The following is a 25299-nucleotide window of genomic DNA, read 5'->3' on the forward strand; positions in this document are numbered from 1 at the left end:
CATCTAATGTATTGTACGCACAACCTCTAGGTAGCGCTGTAGAGCAGAATAGAAGTGCCGAAGAAGAAAATCAACCCAAATAAAGTGCTGCCGCATTATTTATGTTTTTATATTTTTAATCAAATGGAACTATGGATTTTGTTTAAGCACCGACGGGCTTACTGGAACTTTACACACGACAACAGAGAGGTAATTGCTACCACTTTTGGAGAACCCGCAACAACGGAGTCTTCATTTTCCGGTTTGAGAGGAATAAACAGTCGTCCCTGCTGAAACGTACACGAAATATAATCCAAGTGTTATTTTAAAGGCGCAAAATAGAGATGATTTGTTTTTTTCTCGGTTTAATTGCATTTTTTTTTTTGATAACACGTTGCAAACTTCTAACGTAATACGTAGCATATGAACATTTTTTAGGAGTCCTGATCAACATTTAGTGATGTCAATCAATGTGGGTGTTTTATGGGATATTTTGTGTGTTTGTTGACTGCGATCAGCTGTGTGTGGCGTCGCCATGGCCGGGACTCTTGTTGCTCTGGAGTGGGACGAGATGAGGAGGATCGAGCCGCAGAACCTCGACGAATGTGACAGAGATGAATTGGACCACCTTGTTGCGCGGCTCACCTCGGTAACTATCCCAACACGAATATATGGTTGGCCAAAAATAGATAAAAACTACTTTTAAAGGACAACCGACCCCATTTTTTTTGTTTCAGAGATCAGAAAAACGTTTTATAGCATCTAAAAAACCCAAAACATGCAGGCTGATATTTTTAGTCAAATGCAAAAAGACAATAAAAATGAGTTAAAGTGTCCCAAAACTACTTCTAAATGACCTCGGAGATGGCGAGTTTAAGAATGTCCCGCCCCTTGTTCGTGACGTCACTCCCGGACGTCATGCCTTGCTCTCGAATCAAAACAATGGCTTCGAATTCGGAGAAGATGCTTTGTTACTCATCCATTTATTAATATGATTCAAATAGTTCTGAAGAGGAAAGCATAAATGTTTGCAATTTATTAAAGAAGTCCTTCCGTGTCATTTTGAGGCATCTGGACTCCAATGTAGCGTCCCAGAAAATGCACAAGATGGCGCCCAAGCTCCGTTGGAAATGGGTTGATTTGTCTGCTGGGAATTTGTGTCAACTAGTATCAATTAGTAGTCTTGGTGCAACACACAACAATTCACCATCGCGTTATTTGTGTTTTCCTTCTAATTTCGGCATCAACACGAAGTTTTCAGACCAAACAAAGTACCCAAAATGCATTGTGTGTCGCTTTCACAATCAGGGGCGCTGCTGATGTGACGTCATGTCAAGAATCGTCATCAACACGAAAACAAGACTTTCTGAATATTCAGCGCGAGTCTTAAAACGTAAAATATCGCTATATGCCGTGGAATCTTTGTAAAAGTAGAAGTCATTTGAAGTGATTTTACAAATTATGGACACAATATGTCCGGATGCGTCAGTTGTCCTTTAAAGTTGTTTTTGTATTAAAATTTCCTTCACTTTCTGCTTCACCTCCAGTATTTCCCCTGGCATATTTTCTTCCTGGTCTCCTCCCACATCCATCCATCCATCTAGCCTTATTTTGAAAAAGCTGCGGTTCTACCTTTAGTCCTTTGAATCTATCTTTCCAATGTTCTTTCTGACCTCTTTTCATTCATTCCTTACACATATACAGCTTATTTTCCTGGGGGAATTCTGTGAATAAAAAAAACATGCAAACTACTCTTTTTTTTTTTTTTGTCATCCTTCCAGCCTCATCGATCTTTTTGTCTTAAAATTACATTTCTGCCTTTGTTTTGGTACTTGTAAAATAATGTTCTTTAAAATCCAATTTTATCATTGATTTGAATCGTTAAGAGTGCACACAATTTTGCTCCACCATATTTGCGGTACAGTATTAAAAACATATTACGGAAACACCTGCTCTGAATATTATTCCACAATGGCTAGATGATATTTCACATGATGACAACCAGAGCTCTCCTGCGACTTTAAATCACACCGAAATGTCACAAGGAGCCCGTTTTCCCACAGTGTAAATGCCAAATATATCTTTGAAAATGCATAAAACAATAGTCTTCCTCTTTTCCTTTGAGCTTTTCCCTTCAAGGGGGTAGCCACAGCAAATCAGTGTCCTCCATCTTTAGAGGTTTGATCCGCATGTTTATTTTGGCCAAGCTTTTACGTCGGATGCTTCCTGACACAACCCTCTGTATTTATCCGAGCTTGAGACCGGCACAAGTAGACTTATGTCCCTTTGTGGCTACAGAATAAGCAATTCGCTCAGTAAAAAGGCTCCCAAACACAAAATGTTGATGGGGACAGTAACATTCAAAAAAGCAAAAACTATACTCGCCATTTGATGACAATGCTCTGATCTTACCGTGAAATGGGCATTTCCCTACATTACATCACATTTGGAATACTTCTTTTATTAGTGTGCATCAAAATATGATGCGAGAGCTCAGGGTGTGTCAAAGGATTAACTGCTATGTCGATATTAATGAAACACATAATCCGAAAGTCTGATCGGTTACATTCTACCTTCTTCTCGATTATTTTCTATGGTAAACATTTTTAAATCATGAAGAGGATAAATTCTGTTGTGTGGCGTTGCTTGGATGGTTCAATGTGTTGCGATGGACCTGGTATGACTTTGCAGCAGATAATGTGTTTCTATTAGGAGTGCAGTCATTTTTAGTCATTAACTAATTGGCAATCAATTTCATCGCGAGTGATTGTTTGAAAGTTTCATTTAAATTTGGATAAATCCTCAGAATTTGTGCCTCTCAATATGCTGAGATTGGTTTACTCATCCATTAAAAGCCTTTCGACACTGACGGTACAAATGAGTACAGTGATACCTTGGCTTACAAACTTAATTTGTTCCCAGACAGTGTGTAAGGCGAAAAGTGTGTATCCCAAAAAATAATTTCCCATAGGAAACCATTAAAATGAGAATAATCCATTTCCTGGTCCCCATAAAACATAATTCTCGACTGAAATAAACATGAGATGTAGTTCTGGTTTCAATCATTTTACAACGGAATAAAAAAAACATGCATTTGACTTTTGTATTGCCACTCCTCTGTGAAGGATGTCTGCATGAGCAGTGCTTGAGAACTGAGATTTCAAGATTTAAAGACCTCGAAAGCCTGTGTGTGTGTGCGGAGGAGGGGGGGAATCTAATCCACAAACATCTGCATTTCTTTTCCTTTTTTTCCCCCCAAAATGTTATCATTTCAGCATACGGTCATAAATATTTCACTGAAATTCGCCGCAGAAGCCAAGATTAAAAAAAAATGACACGCACCAAACGGAAAACTTTGATTATCCAAAATGGGCGCTCACGCAGTGATGCCACACAGCATCAAACAAAGTGCAAAACCAACACTTAATGGGCTTAAAATACTGCGGTTACAAGTCGTAAATATTTTTCGACCACCCCTTCAGGGAAAGGTTGTTATTCAAACAGTATATTTCTTTTTTTTTTTTGTTAAGTATGGCCAAAATCCTTGGGCAGGCCCACTAAGCTTTTTTTTCCCTTGTCATCTGAATATTCATACTCATTCTCTCACACAAGCTATTTCCCCCAGCTGTGCGACAAAACAAGAACGCCAGCTGGTGAAAGTCTGGAAGTATTGAATGTTACTCAAAACATTTTGCTGTTCGCCGCTCGGTCACATTTAAGGTCATAATCAAAGTAAAATAAGTTGAAAGTCCCAACTATTTACAGGCGGCTTGTAAATAGTTGGGGGGCGGTAATTTGTATCTAAAGTGGGCAATTTTTATTCGCATATGTCTTGTGTTTCAGACAGAAGAGTGGCGGGTGGAGCGTCAGGCTCAGGAAGATGTCGTCCACATGTTACAAGTGTTTCAGGCCCTTCTCAAGGTTTTTCTTGTTTTTTTTTTTGCACCTTGATTACATACCATTAACAACTAGCCCAGAAATGTACAAAGTCCAGCCCTGGGGCCAAATTTGGCCCGTGGTCAATATACATCCGGCCCGGAGACTCTGTCATAAAATAAACGTCTGAATAAAATGGAGATTTTCTATTTTTTAATTTTAAAATGCCAATTTTCATTTTTTTTATTCTAAAATGTAGATTTTCTTTTTATTCTAAAACGAACATTTTCTATTTTTTTATTCTAAAAAGGTGATTTTCTATTTTTTATATTCTAAAATAGTGATTTTCTATTTTTAAAATTTAAAATGGCAATGTTCTCTTTTTTTACTCTAAAATGGCAATTTTCTATTTTTTTTTATTCTAAAATGGTGGTTTTATATCTTTTTATTCGAAAATTGTGATTTTCTGGTTTTTTTTACATTCCAAAATGAGATTTTCTTTTTTTAATTCAAAAATCGTGATTTTCTATTTTTAAATTTTGAAATAGCAATGTTCTATTTTTTATTCTAAAATGGCGATTTCCTATATTTTTATTCTAAAAGTGATTTTCTGTTTTTTTACATTCTAATTTTTTTTTTTATTTTAAAATGACAATTTCTATTTTATTTATTCTAAAATAGCCATTTTGTATTTTATTCTAAAATGCCGATTTACTATTTTTAAATTTTTAAATGGCAATTTCCTATTTTTTTATTCTAAAATGGCGATTTTCTATATTTGTATTCGAAAATGGTGATTTTCTCTTTTTTACATTCTAAAATGGAGATTTTTTTTATATTCGAAAATGACAATTTTCTATTTTTTTAATCTATTTTTTTATATTCTAAAATCGCGATTTTCCATTTTTGAATTTTAAAATGTCAATTGTTTATTTTTTATTCTAAAATGGCAGTTTTCTTTTTATGTTCTAAAATGGCGTTTTTATTTATTTTTTTATTCTAAAATGGCCATTTTATATTTAAAAATGTTTAAATGGCAATTTTAAATATTTTTTTTCTAAAATGGCGACAATCAACAAAACAATATTTCTGTCCAATTGTTACCAAATAAAAAGTTAGTTTGTAGAAATCACCTAGTGACGAGGAACAACTGCCTCAATTAAAACGCGATGTTGTCTTTCTTTTCGCTCCAGATGAAACATCAGGAAGCGTCTCTCGCCGAGCAGTTAATAGAAGAGCAAGAGAAAAACGGTTGGTGCAGATTATTTGTCTGAACAAGAGATGCTGCTAACGTGGATTTTTGACAATGATGTCCATCCGCTGTGTAGAAAATAAACTGCAAGCCAAGATAGTGAGACTGGAGGAAGACCTCAAGGTAAGGCTTGGTTTATAAGAAATCAATAAAGCAAGAAATCAAAAATAAAATAATAAAATAATAACAAAATAAACAACACTAACAGGAAGTGACATTGTACTCTGCTTAACTCATTCGCTGCCATTCCCTAAATTATTCGGCAATTGAAAAATGTGACGTGGAGCGCCATTCCCGTATTTGTTCGGGTTTTGTTTTTTTTCTCTTGCCGGCGGTGCCGATATAGCGCTGGTCAGACCTCTGGTAATGCTTTTCCCTCCCACCTAGCGAGCAGCATTTGTCTTTTGTCCATGTTAGCGCTTTGTCACAGTTTCAGCTGTTGTAAAAGCGCTATATAAATCAATATGTATGCATTTTATTGTATTTTGTACTGCCGCCCCCATTTCAAGCTCAGATAACACCAGACCCATATAATTTAGGAATTAACTCATTTTTTCTGATGAATGAAGAGTGTCTAAGGTTTCATACGTTGAACTGAATGTTTATGTACTGTAGTCCTAAAACTCAATATTCCATGGTTCCTGCAATTTGAGTGAAAATGATAAAAATCCTGGCACTGCATGGAGTGGACACATATTTGCACATCGTCTGGCAGTGAATGAGTTAATGCAACGGGGTGCATTGTGATTGGCTCAGCACCTTAAGAGGATTACAGATAATTCAGAGCTAATTCTGAGCACGCTTGCTACAGGCATGCTCATTTGGATGACAACTTTTTGTCCATTTTTTTGTACACAATCCAATGAGTGACCTGTTTGCGCTCCAAACTAGGTAATCTTGGGCTAATCTGTGTCTACAACAGATCTCAATAAATTATTAAACAGTCATATTCTTACCACGATTGCTGATTCTTGTTTACTTTTCATCTGTTTTCAGTATGCCAAAAGCAAAGATGGTAGTGGAGGGACGGACAATCGCTTCCTAAGGAATGAAATCCGCCAGTTGGAGACGCAACTGGAACAGAAGGAAAAGGAGGTTACCCATTTGAGGAAGGAGATGGGAGGAAGCAAGAAAACCATCGATGAGGTGATACTGTCCCTTCGGAATCGTTGTCATGCATTCGGATGATTTTGGTATTCAGATACTACAGTATGATATAGTTTTCGTGTTTTGGGTATAGCTCAGCTAAGTTTTAGGAAAAACTCAAATTAGAAGAGATAAAACATGCACCTGTGAGATACAATAAGCAGTAAAACTACAACAGGTGTTTGTCTATATGCTTCCTTTGCAGTTGGTCCTGCGAGCAGAGGCAGCAGAGGACGAGGTCAAGACGTTGAAAAGAGAGGTACGTAGCCATCACGCGCTAGCCGAAGCTTCTCTTCTTGTCCTCCTCTTGACCTTCATCCTCCTTTCAGTTCAAATCCAACCTTACTCAACTTCAACTGTCTTGCATTTGTCATTCATGTTTCTTTTTTGTCATGTATTTTCTTACTGTCCTCCCTGATCATCTTTGCCAAAGATAAAAAAGCTCAAGAGGAAGGTAAGACTTGTACAATAAATTAAGACATGACAATAAAATTCAATTTACGACCTCAGATTTTAATCGCAAAAAACAAGGTCGTAAAAATTACATACAAGCATTCGTCTCGCTTATGTCCGAATGGTTTTAGATCTGGTGATCCTTCCTTTAGCTTCTGTAAAATCCTGAAAGGTTTTTAACTCATTCACTGCCAGACGATGTGCAAAAATGTGTCCATTCCAGTGCCAGGGTTTTTGTCATTGTCACTCGGATTCCAGGACCCACAGAATATTGAGTTTTAGGACTACATAAACATTCAATTGAGCGTAAAAAACGTTAGACTCTCGACTTTATTATACAGTACAGATTATTTCTTTGATTATAATACAATCGCACATTTATTATACATAAAATAAGGTATATTTTGTGGAGTTTTAAGGCTTAGAAAATTAGAAAGTTGAAAATTATGTTTTATGGGGACCTGGGAACTGATTATTCTCATTTTAATGGTTTCCTATGGGAAATTAATTTTTGGGATACACACTTTTCGCCTAACACACTCTGCCTCGGAACCAATTAAGTTCGTAAGCCAAGGTATCACTGTATAGCAATAGTTTTAGGTTCTATAGAACAATTTCTTAGTGTAGAAATTGTAAATGCAGTAGATGAGTATTAATGACTAATGACGTTAAATTCACTTGTTCATTTCCTCGTGTGTCCTGGATCAGAACACGCAGTTGCAGCGGGATGTCGACTTTTACCAAGGAGAGTTGGAACGGAAGGAGTCGAATGCGTCCAAAGAGGAGAATGCCGAAACTCAAAAGAAGCTCAGCTCAGCCAATCGCCAGCTTTCACAGTACCTGGATGACTTGCAGGTAGGATTGCAGTACTCAATAGTACTTTTTTTGTTTTTTGTGTTTTTTTTTGTTTTGTTTTGCTCTTGGACTTAACTCTGAGTCCTTGGCATTTAAATCTTGTGTTTTTTTTTTTCAATCTTCACCATTGGACTCAAAATATTTTAATTAAACTTGATTTAGAGCTAATAGATAGCAAATAGATCACAAATTAGCTAGGTAGCCAGCTAGATAGCTAGCCAGATAGCCAGCTGGATAGTCAGACAGCCAGCCAGGTAGCTATCGAGATGGCTCGCTAGATAGCTAGCCAGATAGCATAACTCAAGCGAAGCCACAATTGTGGCTTGTATTTGATACATCTTATAATACGGTGCACCCTATCCAGGAAGAGAGTTTTAAAATGTGACTGCAGTCCTGCTTGCAGGTACTCCATCAACTTCCTCATTAATGACCGGAAATGTGTCGATTTGTTTTTAGCAAGCAGAGGAAGAGATCTCACAGCTGAAGGCAGACAACCTACACATGCAAAAATGCGTGATGGAATCAGCCAAGGAGATGGAAAAGATGAGCGAAGAGTACAACCAGATTAAAATGGCCGTCCATCAGTGCGACGCTTTGACAGACCATCTTAGGAAAGACAAGGATCGCGCTGAGCTGCAGGTTATCCCTCTCCACTCCAAAGAGACTATTTTTTTATGAATTAAACTCAATGTTCACGTTGCTGACACCTACGTTATGTCCAGGTTAGAGAATTGATGCAGAAGATTAACTCAATGACAGAAGAAGACGACCCAATTATTGCAGCAGTGGACGCTAAAGTGGATCAATGGAAGGTTGGCATATAACTTTTCAGGACTTCAAGTTATTTTCGACTGAATGAAAATTTATCGGAATTTCTATCCTGGGTAGTCTGAAAAGAGACAGGGATCCAGATGTTTTTGCCTCCACTGAGGATATGTTCATGACTTGATGTTCATTCACAGAAAGTGCTCTCTGAAAAGGATGAAGACATTTTAGTGTACCAGCAGATGATCCGTGATCTTCAACACAAGTTGCGAGTCGCCCAGTTGGACTTGGACAGAAGCAATATTTTAGCCTTGCAGCAGGTCTTCTATTTTACTTGATGTCTTCTTCTAAATATGTTGTTGACACTGACAATTGGATGAACGAATGCCCTGCAGGCTGTGGAGGAACGAGATGATAAGATTAAGACCCTGAGAGAGCAAGTGGAGCAGTTTACCGATGAAATGGAGAAGCAAACGTTGCTTATGGAAGGTCTAAAGGTGCCCAAAAAGGAAAGTAGTGGTGAGTTGTTCCGGGTTCCTCACACAACAAAAAAAAACAAGGATTTTCTTCTTTATGAAAACCATGTTTTGCTAAAACGTTTTTTTTCGTGCAGTTTGGTGTAAATGTTATTTGTTTTGAAGGCGCACGGCGGGTCCAATAGTTTGACACAATTCTGGGACTTAATTTTTATACGAGCAAATCAGTTCCGATAATTTTGATTTCTTATGTCGTCGTGCATACGTGTGCCTCAAAACTGTTTTTTTTAGCATTGGTCCAGCAGAGAAAAATGGAGGAGCTCACATCCAAGCGAGATGCCGCTGAAATGAGAGCAGCAGAGGCAGAGGAGGCTTTGAAGCGAGCCGAAGCTCACGCCGAAGAAAAAGACCAAGAGCTCATCGAGGCGTCAAAGCGCCTGAGAGAATATGAAAGAGTAAGTGAATACCCTGACTTGCGTGACACAACATTTGGGTGATATCTCACAATTAAGGCTCTTTTTTCCCCTGTTTTCTAGGGCACATATGGGCTGGAAGAAGCCACCGCTGAGATCAAGGAATGTAAAAGTCAAATCCAAAGGAGAGATTTGGAGTTGGAATCTGTGACCAAAGAGATCAACCAAGCGTATATGACAATTAACCAGCTCTCAGAGGAAAATGAGGACTTCCGGGAAAGACTTGGTGATGTTTATTTCTTTTTTTTTCCATTGCAACCTCAGCTTTAACTGCTGTACAGAAAGCAAAAAAAATCATCTGACCGACTGTGTCTTTCCAAAGGTTACGAACCCAAACAGGAAGTGGACCTGAGCGAGTTTAAACGAGCAAGAGACCTTCGACAGAGGCACTATAAAGCTGAAAATCAAATACTCGCCAAAGAGGTAAAAACAATCCATAGAGGAGGTGAACAATTTTGAAAATAAGTATATAAAATAAGTATAGAACATGTATATATTAGTTTTAAAATAAGTACATAAAAATTATATATTCATAGATAGATAGATAGATAGATAGATAGATAGATAGATAGATAGATAGATAGATAGATAGATAGATAGATAGATAGATAGATAGATAGATAGATATTTTTAATCAAATTAATTTACATTAAAAAACTGTTTTTGTTCTGGTTCAGATTGAACGTCTTGAAGAGGAACGACTACAGATGAAGAAACAAGTCAGACTCTTGGCCAAACAGAGAGGTGACTCCATACACTTAAGGCAAATTAATGTCCTCTTTTCCCCCCATTGTAAACAAAATGGGGAAAAAAAAAACTTGAATTTGCTCAGTTTTGGTTGCAAACCCGCCATTTGGGGTTCATTTCCAGAGTTCTCCAGGAAAGGAATAAGTCCTGGATTTTGATCTGACCATTTCCACCATTTTAGGACTTTGTGTAATTTTCTATTTAACCATGTCCTAAATTTGCGTGTCTTTAGGCTTGCCACCATCCGTTCTGGAGGAGGAAGAGGTCTCACACAGGACAACTCACACAGATGAAGAGCTCCTAGCCAAGGTCAGCTCATTGGCGCTATTTCAAATGAAAATTGAATTCCTGTCCCAGTCATTTATCACTTATCGACGTTGTGTAAGCAGAATGAACACCTGGAAGAAGAAGTACGAACCCACAAGAGACAGCTGGAGCTCCACAAGACACAGTTTTATCTCAAATGTATGCAGAACCTTCCAGGTCGTTTCCTGTCCTCCGTTTGGCCCTTGCATTTGATTATTTTCTGTGTATTTTCAAAGTGGAGCAGCTCTCCAAGGAGAAAGAAGATGCAGAGGCTGCGCTCAAGGATGTCCTACGGGCTTTGAAGGCCAAGGAGACAATTCCGTCTGATGCTGACTCTGGTATTTCTGGTCTAGTGGATGTGAGTAATCTCCCTGATGTTTAGTTCTTTTTCTTAATCCTGAGACTCAACCCGTTTCTGTTTTCTGACGTCTGTACTCCATATACCTTTGACTTCCAGTTTGCCCACGAGGATTTAACTTTTCCTGCATCCCTTGGTGTCTAATCACAGGTAGAGAACGTCGCGGGAAAGAACCTGACGTCAGACCTCAAGTCTCAAATCCACGAATTAGTGGGCCGAAACGAGGAGCTCCGGCGGGAACTAAAGTCCACTCGCGAGGAAGCGACGGGCAGCGTCGCTCAACTCGCCGCTGCAAAAGAAAAGGTCGGAAGCCGCTGCCCTCTTTAATTTTGAAGGCTGTAATATCTGGTCGAGTAACAACATTCAATGTGTTCCAGTTTGCTCATTTTCACCAATGCAAATGTACACTAGAAGAGTCCCTTTTTTCTCCATGGTGATCAAATACAAAGCTCCTCTGGTTTCTGTTGTTCACTTTTGATGACCGCTAGTGACAGTCCTGTGTATGTCTCTGTGTGTGTGGTGTCAGATGAGTCACCTGGAGTGCCAGGTGGAGCACCTGAAGAAGTCAGGTGGTGGCATCACTGCTGGCTTTTTCCAACCACTGAGTCTTCCAGAGGGCCTGGAAATTAGCAGCATGGAAATCATCAATTCCTTGAACGAGTACGCCATCCGGCTGCTTCAGGTCTGTGTTATCTTGTATGCATTCAGCTAATATAAAGCAGCAGCTAAAAGCATCAGCAAATATATGCTGCTGCTCGCCTCTTGACTGGTACTCGTAAGAGGGAGCACATAACTCACTTGTACTCATTGGCATTTGACTAGCATGATTCCAATTTGATCTTGGTTTTACTCCCTGGTGCTTTCTACTATCTTTTTGACTGCTTTATTTCTTGTATAGGATAATTGTCCATGTTAAGAGCTTTGCTACAGCTTCAGCTGTTGTTAAAGTGCTATATAAGTCAATATGTATTGTATTCTATAATATTATTTTGTTACTGTTATTGATGTGAACTAGGAAGTCCAGAATCTGGAGAACACACGGGATAAGCTGACAGCGACGCTGGAGGAATACAAAGAGAAATTTGCCGTTATTAGCCACCAGCAAGGGCTTCTGTATGAGGAATATCTCAGGTTTGGAAATGCAGTTTGAAGGATGTTTTTTTAAGGTGGCCAAGTGTCGACATTTTATGGAATTTGTTACGTAATTTTTGTATGCAGTGAGAAGTCACAATGGGAGAAGGAGAAAGAAGCTTTGACGAGCACCAGAAGCAGACTTGAGGAAAAGCAAGAGTTGGACTCTGTTAAACTCCAGCAGTTCAGTGTAAGCACGATGAACTTTCACTCCAGGGGATTGAAAAAGAAATGGCAACAATTGATTACAACAAAGCAGGATGAAAGAAGTGTCAGGTTCATTGCAGCATTTTTTGTTTTATAGGCGGGTGTCCTACTTATGTTCAGACCCAGATGTTTATCGACTTAACCCCCATTTTGTGTTGGCGTTGTTGAAATTCCATAAACGCTTTGCTTCCCTCCCACCACTAGGACCTACTGGAAGCCCTTGAGAAGAACCCAGAGGAACTCAGGCGACATCTGAGTGAATCGCTGCGCAAGTTGACCGTATGCAAAGTGAATGAGAAGAAGCTGACTCGACGCTGCACCACCCTGATGGAGCAAGAGCAGCATTTGCGCAAAGAAAATGGCAGACTGAGGGATGCCGATGTTCAAATGCAGACCGCTGTCACAGAGAGAATAGGATGCCTGCTTAGATACAAGGCAAGCAATCATCTCATTCTGAGCTTTCAGGATTTTTTGTGGCTCAAATCGAGATATTGTTTGTAGGTCTTTTGTTCTGAGCCAGGTGAATTTGTCTAACCACTATAAGATCAGAACTGCTGGCTCTGATTTGGGGGAAAATCTGGGCGATTTTTTGGGATTAGCCTGTATTAGTCTTGTAGTGGAGAAATTTATATTTCACAGCAGCAAGGTGATGAAAGTAAGAGGAAAGGAAAGGAAGAAGTTGAAAAACAACATACAGTCAAAACAACAAAAAACCTTAAAAACAAATAATGTGACACAACACATAAGACACAGTCATTCAATCTAAATCACTTTCTGCACCCTCTTTGTTGTATAAAGCAGTCCTAGATGAAAGGAGAGGATCAAAGCATCCTTTTCACCCGTGGATAAGGGACGTCATGATGAAATGTGCACATCTGCTACAAGCTAAATGTTGAAAAACATGGATTCATTGACAAAAAGAGATTGCCTCACATCTCCTGTCCCACGTAAATCCGCTTCAATTCCTAGACGCGGCAGTTCCACATATGCATCGGCGCTCTGCGCTGATGCTACTTTCTTCTCATTGCGGGCTCCTTAAGCCATGCAGCCATCTAACCGCAGAATCTCCAACAGCACCGACCTTTCCGCTGAACAAAGCGGGGCCGCCCATTACAAGCGCAAAAAAGCACAATCGCCCCAGAGCAGTCCAGCGAGGACAGTGAAATGGCACCAATGTTCCTCCCAAATCAAAAACTGTGCTGGCATATTCGTGCTGCCGAATAGACGCAACCGCTCAGCAGTCTCCTCTTTGATGAATGTCGTGGCCAAAAATGCTGAAAAACATTCCGTATCCAAAAACAACACAAAAAGCAAGGCTCGTGAGAGCACTTGCTAACGAACACCTACTCGGACGTTTAACTTTTCTATCATGAACCTCTTTTTCAACCGAATCCCGTCACTTCCTATCGTTACTCTTCATGGATTTTTATTTGTAAAGGAAACTGTGGCGTACAGGATGACGGTGCTGCAAAAGGCATTGGATGACAGCGTTCCGGCGTCTGAGTTGGAGAAAGCCAACAGGCAGTACACGGAGCTCACAGTCAAATACAGAGATGTGCTACAGAGAGACGGACTGCTCGTCAAGAGAACGACCAACTTGGAAAATCTGGAGGTGCGCAAAAACACACGAGTGGAGTCTCAAATGTTCGACATGTTCCCAGAGGACAGTAATTCTCAATGTGAGGCGCCATGAGTGGAACACAAGATGATTCTTATTGTCCCTTCTAGAGCGAGAATGCATCTTTAAGAGGACACATGGCTACCATCAACAAAGAGCTGGAGATCACCAAAGAAAAGCTGCATGCATTAGAACATGCATTGGAGAAATCCAAGTTGGAAATGGGCGAAGGGGATGCAGAGAAGAGCCCTGGCGAGGGGGCATCGGTAGCCCGGCGGCTGGCCACCTTGGAGATGAAGGAGCTGAATGAGCGTCAAAGGGCGGAGCATGCCGCCGCCATGTATGAACGTCTGAGGAGCTCACTTAGCAAGGTGGAGGAGCGCAACAGTGAGCTGGAGGCTAAATTTGCTGAGGTAGGAGAGGGAGTAGGGGAGCTATACAACTCCGGGGGGAAAAAATGTAAACCACTGCAAATGACCGAAAACATCACTCCAAATTCCAAGTACAGACGCTTCCCTACTTACGAACAGTCAACTTACGAACAACGGTAGATACGAACATTTTTGGAGTAACATATATAGTATTCTCTTCAGTTGTACATGTACATATCTTTATTAAATGTTTATTTTTCAGTACAAACCAATACAGGTTACTTATACAAACCTTAAACATACTTATACTCTATAACCTTAAAAATACTTATACAGTAAAGTCTCGTTATATCGATATTCAAGGGAGTCCGAAAAAATATCAATATAACCGGGACTATCGATATATCCGACCCTGTTTGCATGTAATTTTCTCCGTGCGTGCATAGAAATAGTATCGTAATAAGCGGGAATATCGATATAACCAATATCAATATAACGAGACTTTACTGTATATAAGCCTTAAACATACATTCCATACAAAATATGGCACTGAAGCAACTTATGAACAAATTCACCTTACGAACGACCATTCAGAACCTATCTGGTTCGTAAATTGGGGAGTATCTGTACAAATATTCTCACATTTATCGAATTTATTCGCCACTTGCCAGCCACTTTATGAGGATCATAAGCGTGGGCTCAAATGTTTTTCTTTCCCTCCTCAGCTGACCAAAATGAACATAGAGGCACAACGTTTGGAGCGAGAGCTGAGGGACGAGCTGGCTGACTGCGTCACCAAAGTAGCAAGCGATGCAGACCGAGCTAGGATCGGACAGTTGGAGGAAATTGAGGCACAACTGCGCTCCGAGCTTTCAAAGTATAGCGTTCAAAAAAATAACTACTGTATTTGACGCACTGTAAGGTGAACCCAAAAGCCTGTATTTTCTTCAAAAGATGACCCTGCGCCTTATATGTGTACTGTCAGCAACCACCAACTCCATTTCCCCCCGTAGAAGCAGTGCATGCTGGTATATATAAAATGGTGTTTCATTTCAGTAATCTCTTAAAATTATTTTGCCAGGGGAATTTTTTTTTGTTTTTGGCACAATGATTAGAAATTTTAAAAATGCCATTTTTTCTTGGTTTTGTATGTACTGTCTCAAAAAAATATTTCTGAATATTTTAAGGGCAAAATATTAAATGAAAACCTCTAAGGTACATAAAAATGTCCAAGGAAGATTGGTCATCTCTGAAAATGATATTTATTATTGTATTGTGATAAACTGATGAACCCTAGAATATTTTTGAGCTCATAAAAATGCAGAAAATACATATTATTCTGAAATTTCTATTGTCATGTTTTATATCAAAAAAGGAAAGTTATGGCAAAATACTCTTAAAATATTTCAGTCATTGAATGTGCGCTTTATAATCCGGTGCGCCTTACAGTGCAGAAAATAGGGTTTATCTTTTTTTTTTAAATATCATAATAACAGGCTGCTTTGAATCATGGTTGATAGGCTTCGGGGGGTTTCCGACATTGCAATGAAACAAGCATCGGCTTTCCAGGCCAGGCAACATTCAAACGACAAGGAGGTGGAATCTTTGAGGAGGCAAATCTTAGACTACCAGGTATGTGTGATAGTACACCAACTGCTAGCATTTCAACATGTAATTTATTGTCATTGGAACTAGCGCTGTCATTGGAACTATCTTTCAATCTTTCATTTCTTGTTATCAGTCTCAATCGGACGAGAAGGCCCTTGTGGCTAAGCTGCACCAGCACATTGTGGCTCTGCAACTCAGCGAATCAGACGTCTTGGCGAAGCTGGCCGCTTCTACCGCCCACGTACGCCAGTCGGAGGCACTTTTGCGGCGTGCCGAACAACGTCTGGAAACTGGGGAGCGGGCGTTATTCCTGACCCGTCAGGAGGCCAGCAGCCGTTGCGGACGCCTGCGACAGACGGTGCAATCATTGCGCCGCCAGTTTGCTGGCGCGCTACCGCTGCAACAGCAGGAGAAGTTTTCATCCACCCTGGTGAGCCTTCAGGAGGAGAGGGCAAAGGCATTCCGGGAGAGGAGGGCAGCTGAGGAAGAACGGAGGACGGCGGAGGGTCGCGCAGAAGAGTTGGAGTTGAGGCTTCAAGGACTAGAAGAGCTCTGTATCACGTTGAAGGACGCCAAAGGGGCTCAGAAGGTTAGATCACCTTACATCCACTGCATAGAAGGAAATCAAATCAAAATGCTAAACTAGGGATGTGGATCACAGCAAAAAGAAAAATTCATTCGAAAAAATTGTTTACATCCATCCATTTAGAATTTGCAAGTAAACTCGTAGAAGTGTTTTGAGTCAAAGGTCCATTTTGTTTGATTTGGATTCTAACAATCACACGACATCACCACAATAGGTACGCGAGTGGCACAAGAAGATGGAAGAAGCGCATCTGCAGGAACTTAGGAAAAGCAGGGAGGTGACAATGCAAAAGGAGGAAATCCGGTACCTGAAGAACCTGCTGGAAGAGCAGGAGAGGAACATTCACTCACTTGGCGAGGAGATTGTGCAGCAAAATATGGTAAGCCTGAGCTCAAAACAAGCAAGTCAACTTGAGGCACTTCTGGACCCCATTTTCTTTGGTCTAAGATTCAAGAAGAACGGCAGCTTGCGTGGGACCAACGAGAGTTGGAGTTGGAGCGTCAGTTGGACCAGCATGAGAAACATCAGGAGTTACATGGAGCCACTAAAAAGGTTTATTTTGAAATGTTTTCAATGTTTTTTTCATTCTTAAATGAGTGACGGATGGTAAATCTGAAGATTTTATCAATGAATTCAGATTTATATGGATAGTTCAAAACTGACAGACTGCTTGCACAAATATGACTAGAAAGGAGCCAGTTTACAAAAACATCAAAGTTTCTGTGATTTCAGGCGATGGATACCCCCAGCTATCTCCCGGACCCAAATCTACCTCTCAACCAACAACATGAGTTTGCCTTGAGAAAAATCAGTGAGCAGGTTGATGTTATCTTGACCACGCAGGCCACTGGGAAGCGTTTGGAAGAGGTATCATTGTCTTCCATTTCGTGACTATTTTAATCTTGAAACAGATGACAGTATATCGTTTTTGGTCCAACGCAGAAACTGAAGGAGAAGGAAGAAGCCTTAAGAAAATCCGAAAAGAATGTGGCAGCAAGGGACAAAGTCATCAACGAATTACGTCTCCGCCTCCCGTCCGTTGTCGCCGGCAGTGGTCCTCTGCCGACGGACATTTCCGAGCGTGAAGGAGAAGCACTCAAGCTGGTGTACAAAACAGTGAAAGATCTCCAAGGACGATTGAACAAGAAAGACTGTGTCCTCAAGAAGTACCAGAACCAACTGTCCCAAGCCGTAAAGGTATGGTGATACCAAACTGTCGTATTTCTCTTCTCGTCACTAACCACGCTACTCGTCTCAGGATCAAGAGGAGCTGATCAAGAGGCATGACGGGGAGCTGAGGACACTTTATCAAAAGTTGGATTCTAACAATGACACAAACCTGGATCGCCTCAAACAGCAAGCAGCGGTACCATTTTCGGGGTTTGATTCTCTATACAAAATGAATCCAATCATTGGTTCTCAAATATTTGTTTTGTCGGTTCCGCCTGCCAGGAGATGATGAAAAAGCCTCGCATCGTAGTGACTTCCTCCAAACATTTGGACCACGTGGCAGAGTTGGAGCAGACTGTGGTCGAACAGGACATGTCGCTCATGTCTGTCACCAATAAGCTGAAGATGGCCGTTGTGGAATTGGAGCAAGTCAAGACGGACATGGATACGCAGGACCAGAAACATGCAGATGAGATATCCAGGTTATGTGGTGTTTCCTGAACTCTGGGGCCATTATTTTTTGTATCGTCTTTGGTTTGTCCATTTTAAACTCAAAAACAAACCGTGTGTGAAGTGTCGCATTTTAAAAAGGTGTTGAATATGTTCAAAACCACTAAGATGCAGTGACAGAAGAAAATCTAAAAGCATCTTACTAAAATCATGGTTTTTCCACAGGCTCAAGGAGGTTCATAGCGTAGAGGTGGAAGATCTGGCCATGGAGACCAAAGACCAGAAGAGAGAAATAACAGAGCTGAAGAAAGAGATTGACACCCTCCAGAACGAACTGGAGAGCCAAAGGGAGGCCAATATGATGTCTCCAAGTAACACCATGAAGAACTTGGTGGAACGCCTAAGGCTACAGCTTGTCCAGAAAGAGAAACAGATCAAGGTTGTCAAGAATGTTTTTTTTTTAATTCTACTGACTTAGAATCAGAAGATTGTTTTCATGATGATGTTTACCTCAGGCTCTCAGCAAAGTTCTCTTAGAACTGCGGACCCAGATGACATCTGCTGCCGAACAACAAGTCTTAGCCAACGCAGCGCAGACCGAGGAGAGGCTCAATGTACAGAAATTAGTCGACAAGCATACCAGAGACCTGAAGGTGGGCTCCACATAATCATATAAGTGATGTGGATTGCGATTGGTTAAATACAACGACCTCATACTCTTTCCATAAAGGCTCAGGTTCAAGAGCTCAGCAATGAGCTACAAGCCGCAAAGGACTCAGCCAAGAGAAAGGAAAGCACTCTCAAAAAGGAGGTGGACAATCTGAACCAAGAGCTCCAAAAGAGCCAGAATCATCAGAAGAGCCTTAGAGTCAAGAAAGAGGAAGGAGAACAGAAAATCCAACAGCTCCAGAATCAAGTCAAGAGGCTCACCAACTGCATTCAGGTTGGGAAGCAAAACTCTTCTCAGTTGGAAAGACCTTTGCAATGTTGTTTCATAATTTATATTTATTGACATAGAATGAGAAGACATTCGAAGAGAAGGGGCCAACGATTGAGAATCTACAGAAGAAGATCAGGAAGTTGGAATCAGACTTGGAGAAGAGCGCTGTCACCCAAAGAGTGAATGAGGCAAAGGTTTGAACAACCTTCAACCTGTATTATAACATATCAAAATGTTTCATTTGCGGCAAGCTAAATGCTATGTGCATTTGGCAGAGCAAAGAGGAAATACTGCTGTGGGAAGAGGGTAAAAAGTGGCAGTCCAAGATTGAGAAGGTAAAGAATGCGCTGAAGGATAAGGAACAAGAAAATGACTCGATGTCCAAACAGCTCAACAGTCTCAAAGACCTCTATGCCAGGTCAGTGACAGAAAAATCAAAACACTGCATATGTCACGTAATACAAGTGCTGAACGATGTAGCATTTTCCAGTTGAGATCATGAATGTTTTTGTTGTGTTTTTATGGTGTGAATGCAGACTGGAGCGAGAGAGGAACCTGCTGCTTAGGAAAACAAAAGTTCGAGGAGTGACAGCGGACCAGGTGGCGGGTGCAAGACGAGATGAACTGGACAAGGACCTTGAGGAGCTGAGGAAAAAGAATGCAGAGCTGGAGAGTCAGCTGAATGCTATTAAGTATGTATCCTGTCTTTTTGAGTACTATAGTTCATATATTATCTCTCTGGCAGGACTCACTTTATCCAATCAAAGTCATTCAAATTACTGTAAGCCTCATAGGGTTTCAGGTGTGCCCCAAAGAAGTGTTCTGGGGACGCTCCACATTTTTTTTGATTCATGTGTTAGACAGTTGTCCAGTTCAACAAATGGGTGAAAATTGATCACTGACTGCTAATCAAATTCAAATGCCTCAAAATTTTGCATTGCAACACAAAGCCACTACCGCCGTACTAATGTCTGACGTTTGTATTTTGGGAAACCTTGCAGGCAGCGACAGGCTCTAAGTCGTGACGCCGCTGTAGAGGACCTGACGCGGAGAAACCACCACCTGGAGGAAAGACTCCAAGCCATAGAGACCCAAACATCTCAGTCAAGAATGTCTGTGAGTGTTACTGTGAAAACACATCGTATATTTTTTAAATATTCTTACACGGGACTTCACACGCAACTTTGTCTGTTTACGATTTAGCCCCTCTATTTTTCCTTGTCTTTATCTGTTTTTATTTCTTGACTGGTGTTAGTTGGATTCCGCACATGCAAAGAGGAAAAACTTGCAGACTTTCAAGGGAATGACTTTTGATGTTAAAAACATCTCATCGAAAACAAGTGCAGCACACCCTACGGATGAACCACAGTGCTGTTCGCCGGGCCCCGAGGTCACCTCTGAAAAATCTGAGTTTGCAACTGACACAGAAGAAACTAATTTGAAACTTGATGCGGTCGAAAAACAGACCGCACCAAAAAACCACAGAGGGTGCAAATAAGATGAAAGCAATAGGCAGTGAAAAGAAATCTACGGACGTACCAAATGGTTCTGAAGATGCGGAGCCTGAATCTCAAGGATGTGAATCATTGTCGTTCCCTGAGGAAGAATGTGAAACGAAAGGTAACGGAAATAAAAATGATGAATTGGCTAGTCGAAACAGTAATAAAGACAAGGGGCGATCCGATCCAGAAAAGCCTGAGGGAACAGAAGAAGATTTAGTGTCTACAAGGGAAGCCACGGCAGAAATTCCAGATATGACCAAATACGAGGAACCAATCCAAAATCTTGACAGGAAAGAAATGGATGACGGTGTACAGAAGCCAGAAAGCAGTTCGCAAATATATCCAAAGGTACTTAAGGCCTCTGTAGTGCTCCAGCACTGTACTAGTTTTGTAGTATTCCTCGCAGACCTGAAGTCTTCCCAGTGCTTCCCTTTTCCACTGTGGTGCGTAGGCAAACAGTGACACACACAGAATTCTAGATTTTAGTCTTGAAACAATAAATATTTATTCTTTGCCTAACTAAGACATCAGAGAAGGATGGAGAGACGCCAAGAGACGCGAACCTCCAAAAGGAAAACCTCAAACTGGCTTCAGAGAATCTGGAGCTGCGTCTCCAACTGGCACAGGCCAACATCGACCTGCCAAAGCTGAAGGTCCGCACCACTTTCTGCATGGGTGCCAAGAGTATCTTGTTCAAATTTCTCTATGGAATCTACATTTGTGGCATATTGCTTTACTTTTCTAGAGTAAAGTTGCAGACCAGGAGGAGATGTTCAGTGTCCTGAAGAAGGAACGAGCTGATTTGCAGAAGAGGCTGGCCAATACCAAAGTCTGATCCCGCAGAAATGAACACACCTGTCTGCTTTTTCGATACAAACTGACAATCATCTGTTATGGGATCTTCAACAGGTTAGCTGCAGTGGAAAAAATGTACCTGAACTTGAGAAAACCATCGATTTGATGAAGAAGGTGGTGGAGAGGGTACACAAGGAGAATGAGGCACTCAGGAAAACGTCAGCAGTTCAGAGTCAGGACAAGGCTTTGGAGCAAGAACGCAAAAAGCTACAGGTTGGTGTCCACATGACACGCATGCTTCCACCATCGCAGGCTCGACCAATCGTCTTTTGTCTTGTAGGCCGAATATGACATAGTGAAGAGCCAACAGCAAGCTGAGATTCGCAAATTGGAATCCAAATGCAGAGGACTGGAGAAGATAGTGATGGAGAACGAACGTCTGCGAAAACAAGTCAAGAGGGTACAATAAAGACCAGCATGAGATTCATGAATATGCAGCGCACTCTCGCAAGCCTGCGGGTTATCAGTGTTTTGATGCTGTTTCCAAGCTAACAAATGTGGTTAACTCTCTAAGATCCTTGAAGATCCCAAATTGACAAAGTGCAATTAAGTACAGAACACCAATTAAAACTTGTTAAATGTCGGTCAACAGGAAGCGGATGCCGTCGAGAAACTGCGAATATCCAAAACCAATGTGGAGCTGAGCTGTGAGAAGCTTGAATTTGAACTGGAGGAAACAAAGCAAAGACTCCGCGACGCAATGTCCAAACCCTCCCTTGAAGTCTCTGGTGGCAAGTCCACCAAGGTGTCTGTGGTGAGCCGGTAAGAAGGCTTGGTTTTTTTCTCATCAAAAATAATGTTTCCTGCTTCTTTTAATTGATTATTTTTCCCTCTTATTTCGGTAGAATGTTTGAGAACAAGATGAAGGAACTGGAGAAGGAACTCTCCACAAAAACCTCCAGTTTGGCAGAACTCAAGCAGAAGTTGAAAGAAGCAAATCTACGTGAGGAGACGGCGCAGATACGCATCCAGCGACTCGAAGATCAGGTTAATTTTTGGCTACTTTTTAAACATCCATCCCCCTCTCCACTTTCACGTGAGCAATTAGTCCCGTTTTATTTTAATTCATTCGTATCCTTCTCGCTTTGTACAATTTGTTTCGCACATCTAAGACACGAGCGCCTCGTAGTCTATAAACTGCTATTGTTAAAGTCATTATTAATGAAGCAGGAATCAAAAGTAAAAACAAAAAGATTATTTAATTTGGGGACGGCACAAATTGTGACTGCCCACCCCGAGGGGCAGGCAGGGGGAAAGAGTCAAGAGAGAGATGGGGCGTGTTGGGAGAGCTTTTATAAAGACGGATAGGATGTGACGTCATGTAAAGACGGACAGGATGTAACGTCTTGTAAAGGCGGGCAGAATGTGACATGACAGGAAGTCCAAGAAAACAAAATGATGCGATAGGAAATAGAAAAGATGTTTAAAATTAACAGCCAAAATAAATTCCTGTGGTGAATTCAATCAATGGTTAATATTTGACAACTTCAACCAAACTGGGGAGACAATGAACAAATTAAATACACAATCCAGAGCCTTTGGGTGTACCACACACACCAAAATCTGCTTGCTTGCTGTGAGGAAGTTGTATCTCGCTGAGGTTTGGTGTCACATATCAAATGGACACAGGCTAGTTCAATGAGATTGAAACGACAACAGTACTTTGTCTAATGTTCCATATTTCTTTTGCACCACTTAAATTTGTGACGTTCAGTGCAGGGTTGAGATGGTCCGCTTGCAAATGCCTTTAGCTGAGCAGGATGCGACACTTGCATACATGTTGATGTATTTTAACCTTTCCACCAAGCTAGAAACATTGTGTGACCAAAATTCTTCTTCATTTTTCATTTGAACAGGTCGACAAATTCAACATTGCCGGTGGCGAGCACACACAAGCAGATGTCTCCAAGAAAATGAGGTATCACTCTTGAGTTTATATTCATTACAATCTGTTGCTGCTGTATCAAAATGTACACATAACATAAGAAATGGACCTCCCACAGAAAAACGCAGTATTTGGTTGCTGCCAAATCGTGTGTGTACTTATTTTAGGTCCAACGAGCGATGCAAATTATTTCCGGTATGCTGAAAGGCTTGTATTTTTGATGAATTTGTCTACATTATTTTCATTTTGAATTGTATTCCATTTTGATTTGTCACAAATTATCATAAATACATGATCATATTCAAGAGTAGGAGGGTACAAAAACATTTTAGGGTCATTCTTTGAATGGTGTCTCTCCACCCCCCACAGTGAGTTGAGGAAAGAGAACGAAGAGTTAAAAAAAAGACTGGACGAGTCCACCGAGCAAGACGGTGGGACATCCATACAGAACACAGGTGACACTGACACACACATTTTAGTCCTCACTTTGCCACGGCAGACTTAATTCTCGTTTATTGTACCTCATAAGAAAGCAGGAAGCTGAAAGGTCTCCTGAAATCAATGGTGGAGGAAAAAAGAACACTGGAAGCCCAAGTCCAACAGTTGAAGAACGAATTGGGCAAGTTGGACGCCACATTCTTTGACGAGATTGAGGATTTGAAGTACAATTACAATCTGGAGGTGAAGAAGAATGTCGTACTAGAAGCGCGGCTGAGGGAAATGTGTGATCCCACCTCAAGTGCCACCCTCAGTTGAGGTCAAATCGGGTGCAGCGTTGAATAAACATGTTCATGTCTTAGATTTATAGATTTATAAACCTTTCAGTGCCTTGGTCGGTGTCAATTGAGCAATTTATGCATAGGACAGTGTTGTTTTTAACAATGCAGTAACTTTTAATCTTATGTTTCCTTTATAAGTGCAGCTTCAGCTGTAGTACATTAAGCTGTATTTTTTTTACAACTGTACAAAGGTTATGTACAATGGGCGTGTTTGTGATAATAAAACGTTTTTGGGGAAGCCTTTAAAGCATTTTGTCTGTGTCTCCTTGTGCAGTCTTCACAAAGCTACTTTAATGTGGAAGTGGTACACCTACGTTGTTCCCCGTGAGGTAAAACTGTGTGTTACTTGACAAATGGATAATTTTAAATTCATCCATTTCTTTAGCCTAAATGTTTAGACTCAGGCCATGTTTACGATAGCTTGCCATAAATTTGCTGGGAGCAGTTTTTCGCTCGACTAGGCCACTGAATTGTCTTACTATGTGAGACCACAGTGCGTACTAGCACATTGAATGATTACTCAAACCTTTGCAAAGGTGACAGGTTGTACATCGTCCATTGAAATCGTATGCAATTAGATTTTAATTGACATAAATATTTGTCACATTTCAAATAATAGTTTGAACAATTTTCACTTGACAAATGGTGATAAATTATGCTGAGTAGTACTTACTTTCGATTCAGCAGTCTTGCTCGTAATAGTTCATATGGATCCAAATCTCCAATCAATACAAATACAACACTCACTCGCATGCCTCTCGAACCCTATAGAATAGATTATCCACAAAATTATTATGTATTATGATGACGGCGTTTGCAATAAAAAAAACAGCGCAGCCTACCACAAAGTTGAAAGCATGGGGGTTACTATTTTTAGCAGAAAGGACAAACCCCTCCTGTCTTGTAAGAATTTGAAATACAGTAGTGTATACTTAAAACACAAATTGCGTTATTTGGAGAAGAACAATTTACGTCACACATAATCCAAATGTATGTTCAAGTTTGCGAAATCAATAGACAAATATGCATAATAAAACCGTTTCGACTTAGTTAGCGTGACGTATTAGCTGCAACGTCTATCATTAGCGGTTTTTACAATTGATATCCTAAGTTATCAAATTATCAATTATCGATGTTATTAACAATTGTAAGGAAATTTAAGACACTTACCAGTCATAATTCTTCCCTTTCCACCGAATAGGCGAGTAAGCGTTCACACACTACGGAGGACAGGAAAAAGTCCGGCCAAAATCCAACAAAGCTTGGAGAAGACACCTGTTAGCTTAGCTATGCGTATCCAGTTAGCTACAAAGGGTTTCAAAATGGGATTTGGGTTTAATGGAAAGTCTGGAGTTTTAGAGCCGATTCAAAAATGTAGTTTAGATTCTGAAATATAGTTTCAAACTGGGGCTATTTGTGAGGGTTTTATGGTATATTTGATATTTGGAGTTTCAACGTGCCTCACAGCTACGGTTGGGGTTTAACCCATTTACACTGGTCGTGTTCATATG

At 40.6% G+C, this 25299-nt stretch overlaps 1 protein-coding gene across 1 annotated transcript; it reads left to right on the forward strand.

The window, feature by feature from the left end:
• The first annotated feature begins 62 nt into the window (after window positions 1–62).
• Window positions 63–24035, forward strand: cep290 (centrosomal protein 290). The gene is given in 54 exon segments (XM_088996144.1): window positions 63–189; window positions 498–628; window positions 3823–3900; window positions 5049–5106; window positions 5184–5230; window positions 6104–6253; window positions 6459–6512; window positions 6687–6707; window positions 7415–7561; window positions 8018–8200; window positions 8284–8373; window positions 8524–8646; window positions 8722–8845; window positions 9094–9257; window positions 9339–9501; window positions 9598–9698; window positions 9953–10019; window positions 10255–10331; window positions 10412–10487; window positions 10565–10686; window positions 10837–10989; window positions 11213–11368; window positions 11702–11817; window positions 11905–12007; window positions 12229–12459; window positions 13463–13636; window positions 13753–14055; window positions 14739–14890; window positions 15534–15645; window positions 15755–16210; window positions 16422–16586; window positions 16655–16759; window positions 16940–17074; window positions 17150–17404; window positions 17466–17573; window positions 17660–17859; window positions 18053–18266; window positions 18343–18480; window positions 18558–18770; window positions 18845–18961; window positions 19043–19185; window positions 19304–19459; window positions 19769–19883; window positions 20023–20249; window positions 20251–20617; window positions 20794–20922; window positions 21015–21098; window positions 21179–21337; window positions 21405–21524; window positions 21717–21886; window positions 21970–22111; window positions 22981–23042; window positions 23379–23464; window positions 23539–24035. Coding segments are annotated over 53 exon segments (7752 nt in total). The 5' UTR covers window positions 63–189; window positions 498–514; the 3' UTR covers window positions 23766–24035.
• Window positions 24036–25299: the final 1264 nt, after the last annotated feature.

The sequence above is a fragment of the Hippocampus bargibanti genome, linkage group LG05, assembly GCF_051943395.1.
Source record: "Hippocampus bargibanti isolate YZ-2025 linkage group LG05, ASM5194339v1, whole genome shotgun sequence".
Classification (NCBI taxonomy): Eukaryota; Metazoa; Chordata; class Actinopteri; order Syngnathiformes; family Syngnathidae; genus Hippocampus; species Hippocampus bargibanti.